Source organism: Wyeomyia smithii, chromosome 1, assembly GCF_029784165.1.
Source record: "Wyeomyia smithii strain HCP4-BCI-WySm-NY-G18 chromosome 1, ASM2978416v1, whole genome shotgun sequence".
NCBI classification, from domain to species: domain Eukaryota; kingdom Metazoa; phylum Arthropoda; class Insecta; order Diptera; family Culicidae; genus Wyeomyia; species Wyeomyia smithii.
In genome coordinates, this window is record NC_073694.1 from 2,861,457 (window position 1) to 2,864,727 (window position 3,271).

The window sequence follows — 3,271 nt, forward strand, 5'->3', positions numbered from 1 at the left end:
CGAGTTAAAAACGGAGCTTGTCGCTTGCGGCCTAGAAGTGGAAGCAGTATACAAAATGATAAGACACAACAAAGCCATCAAGTATCGTGATCAGTTATACCTGATCCACCTGACCAGGGGTTCAACACACAGTGAAAACAATCACCGCCCTATTCAACATCATCGTGCAATGGGAGCGATACAAACCGATTCATCGCGATGTCACGCAGTGTTCCAATTGCTTGAACTATGGACATGGCACAAAGAATTGCCACATCAAGAGTCGCTGCATGAAATGTGCAGGTCCGCATCGAACAGTGGATTGTCTTGTTGAGGAAGCCGAACAAATCAAGTGTCTCAACTGTAACAAAGAGCATGCTCGATCACCGCTGGAGTGTTCAAGGGGTGGTCGGTGATGGTGTTTTCGTCGACGAAACGCTGAAACCGGACCCAGTCGGCACGATGGTAATCTCGCCTAGGCTGATTGGCCACCGTCTCTGCAGTGGCACCCAAGGTAAGCACCACCGGATAGTGGTCCGACGAGAGCTCCTCGAACACCACTGGAACCTCGAAGATTGCCATGTTGGACAGGAATATGTCCAGAACAGAGTGAACCCCGGTCTGGGAGATTCTGGAAGGGCACTCCGGTGCCAAGATGTTGTAGTGCCCGGTCTCAAGGTCTTCCGCCAGGATGATGCCGTGCCGGTTTCGTCTTCGGTTGCCCCACACTTCGTGCCTAGCGTTCAGGTCTCCAGCAATGATGTACTTCGCTCGCCGCCGAGTCAGCTTGGCTAGATCGTTTCGTAGTTTAGCAGCAGTACCGTCTCGGGTGGTGGTTTGCTTGGGACAGTACGCTGCGATGATGATGATTGGGCCGAGCGAGGTTTCAACTTCGAGCCCGATGGCTTCGATAGTCTTAAGTTGGAAACTCGGCAGCAGCCGACGCTTGACGTTGGTCCTCACAGCATTAGCAACTCCTCCGCCCCCTGCACTGATCCTGTCTAGTCGTACCAGCTGGAAGCCCGAAAGAAAGATGTTAATTTCCGGTTTCAGATGAGTCTCCGTAATGACGGCAATATCGACCTCCTTCTCGCCAAGGAAATCGAGAAGCTCAACGTGTTTGTTTCTTAGAGAACAAGCATTCCAATTCGCAATAACGAAGGGCTTATGGTCCATTGTTGGAGATTAGGGCGACGATTGCAGCAAGCTGCTGGCTGCGGGTTTTATATTTACGCTGGATTTCGAATGCAGCGGAGATGATTTTGACTAGTTCCTCTGTTGATAGTGGAGGGTCATCTTCAGTAGAACCAGCAAACGTCCCAGAAGTAACGCCAGCGTATGACAATCCGGGAGGCGGGGTGGGTCCTTGGTTCGAGAGAGCAGCAGCGGCGGCGAGACGGGGCTGCGCAGAAAATTTCGCAGCGGGGGTGCTACGATTCGGTTGGCTGTTATTCGGGAGCGGAAGCGGCTCCAACACGGGGACCACATGTCTGGTCCGGAACGGTGGAAACTGATCTGGTGTATGAGCCGGAGGAGGCTTCCGATGACGTCTGTTCTGGTTGGCTGTTGACGCTGCCTTACGAATGCGAATAAATTCCGCACGCTTCGGGCAGCTACGGCTGGTGGCACGATGGTTTTGGCCACAGTTGGCGCATTCAGGCTCGGAGTCATCAGGTTGAAGGCAGGTCGAAGAGCGATGCTCCCCTGCACACTTGTCGCAGCGCGGGATCATTCTGCAGTTTCGTGTACCATGGCCGAACCACAATCAGATGGTACACTGGGTTACGTCACGGTGTTGAGGACGATAAGGTTCCCACTGGATGATGGTGTGGAACAGATGTTTGATATTACGCAGTGTACCGATAGACGTGCTTCTTTTAGTGAAGTGTACCAAGAACAGCTCATCTCGGAAGGGGTCGTCCTTGATGGTTTGGGATCGGCGATTCATCGGAAAAACCGCTTCCACTTTAAGGCCAACCTGCTCTAGCTCGGCTTTCACTGTCGATGCGGCCAAAGCAGGCAAACCACGCAGTACCACTTTCAGTGGCTTCGTTGCTGGGTTGTCATGCGTGTAGTAGGGCACCTGGTGCGTGGCTAGAAGATCACTCACTTTGTTGTACTCCTCCATGTTGGAGCACAGGATTTTGGTACCTTTGCTACATTTTTTGTAGAGAGGTTCCAGCGATAAATTGGCAAGCTCCGTTGTAGCTTCAGCATATCCCGGAGGGGGGTGAATAGCGAGGGGACCCGCTCTGTTTTTAGCGATGGGTTCGCTGTTACCATTTTCTACAGGCAGCAGTGCAAACTTGTTATTTTGCAGCAGCCGATTCGTTTCTGGGTCCGACGAACCGAGGGGCACGGCCTGCTTGCGTTTGTGTTTCGAACCGGTGGACGTTTCTGCAGCAGATGAGTTTTGGCTGTCCATTGTCTTCTTCTTCTTTTTCACTTGGTGGAAACCATCGGTCGACTGCTCCGCGCAGTCACTGTCGGATATATCCTCTAATGGAACAGGAAAGAGCGGCTTGTTGCCAGCCATGGAAGTACCCTTGGCGAGATCCAGAAGATACACCAAGGTACTCGACGGAAATCCAACGCGAAATGAAACTTGCAAAATGGAATACGGAGAACGAACGTACTAAGCAGCGCAAAATTATATCGACTATACTGCTCAACACTCTAGCAGAGAATGATGAGCGGCTCCGGCTGAAACAGGCTTTTATATAGGCCAAATAGCATGTTTTCAATTGCAAGGTATATGGTCCTGTCGACCGTGCTTGGGAAGCAAGCATGTAACGACCAATCAGAGGTCGAATTTTTCGTTTTGACAAGGCTTGACTATTTTCAATAGTACAATAGTGTGAATAATAAAATTACAATTATCTTATTTTGGGAAGAATCTTAGAAAATTTTCCAATCTATTGCCGCAAGAACGAAGGAAATCCATCGAATACTAACCGATTTATTAGCATTTGAAATTGGACATATTTTTCACTTTTTTCGATTTTAGATTTTCATTTCACATCCCTATGTAGCCGAACTTCCTGAGAGAAGTATTCTACTTCAAAAAGCTATCCAGCTGTTGTTCGAAGCTTTCAGCACAAAATTTACACGGTTACAGAACCTTGCGTTGCTGAGAAGATGAACGGTATAAATCAAGCTTCCGAACGTCGTCGTCGTCTCGCTGGCTGTTATTTGTTTTGGTTTGGCTTCCGTAGATCACTCGAGGAAATGGGGTATAGTAAACTCATTTCCCTTATCCCCGGCCAGTACGCGCTAATTTATGATGATAGGC

The 3,271-nt window shown here is 49.6% G+C and overlaps 1 protein-coding gene across 1 annotated transcript; it reads right to left on the bottom strand.

The window, feature by feature from the left end:
• Positions 1-1,744: 1,744 nt before the first annotated feature.
• Positions 1,745-2,515, bottom strand: LOC129718632 (uncharacterized). Its single transcript, XM_055669584.1, has one exon. It carries the CDS (start codon positions 2,513-2,515, stop codon positions 1,745-1,747), a length of 771 nt encoding a protein of 256 aa, XP_055525559.1.
• Between the last annotated feature and the right edge of the window lie 756 nt (positions 2,516-3,271).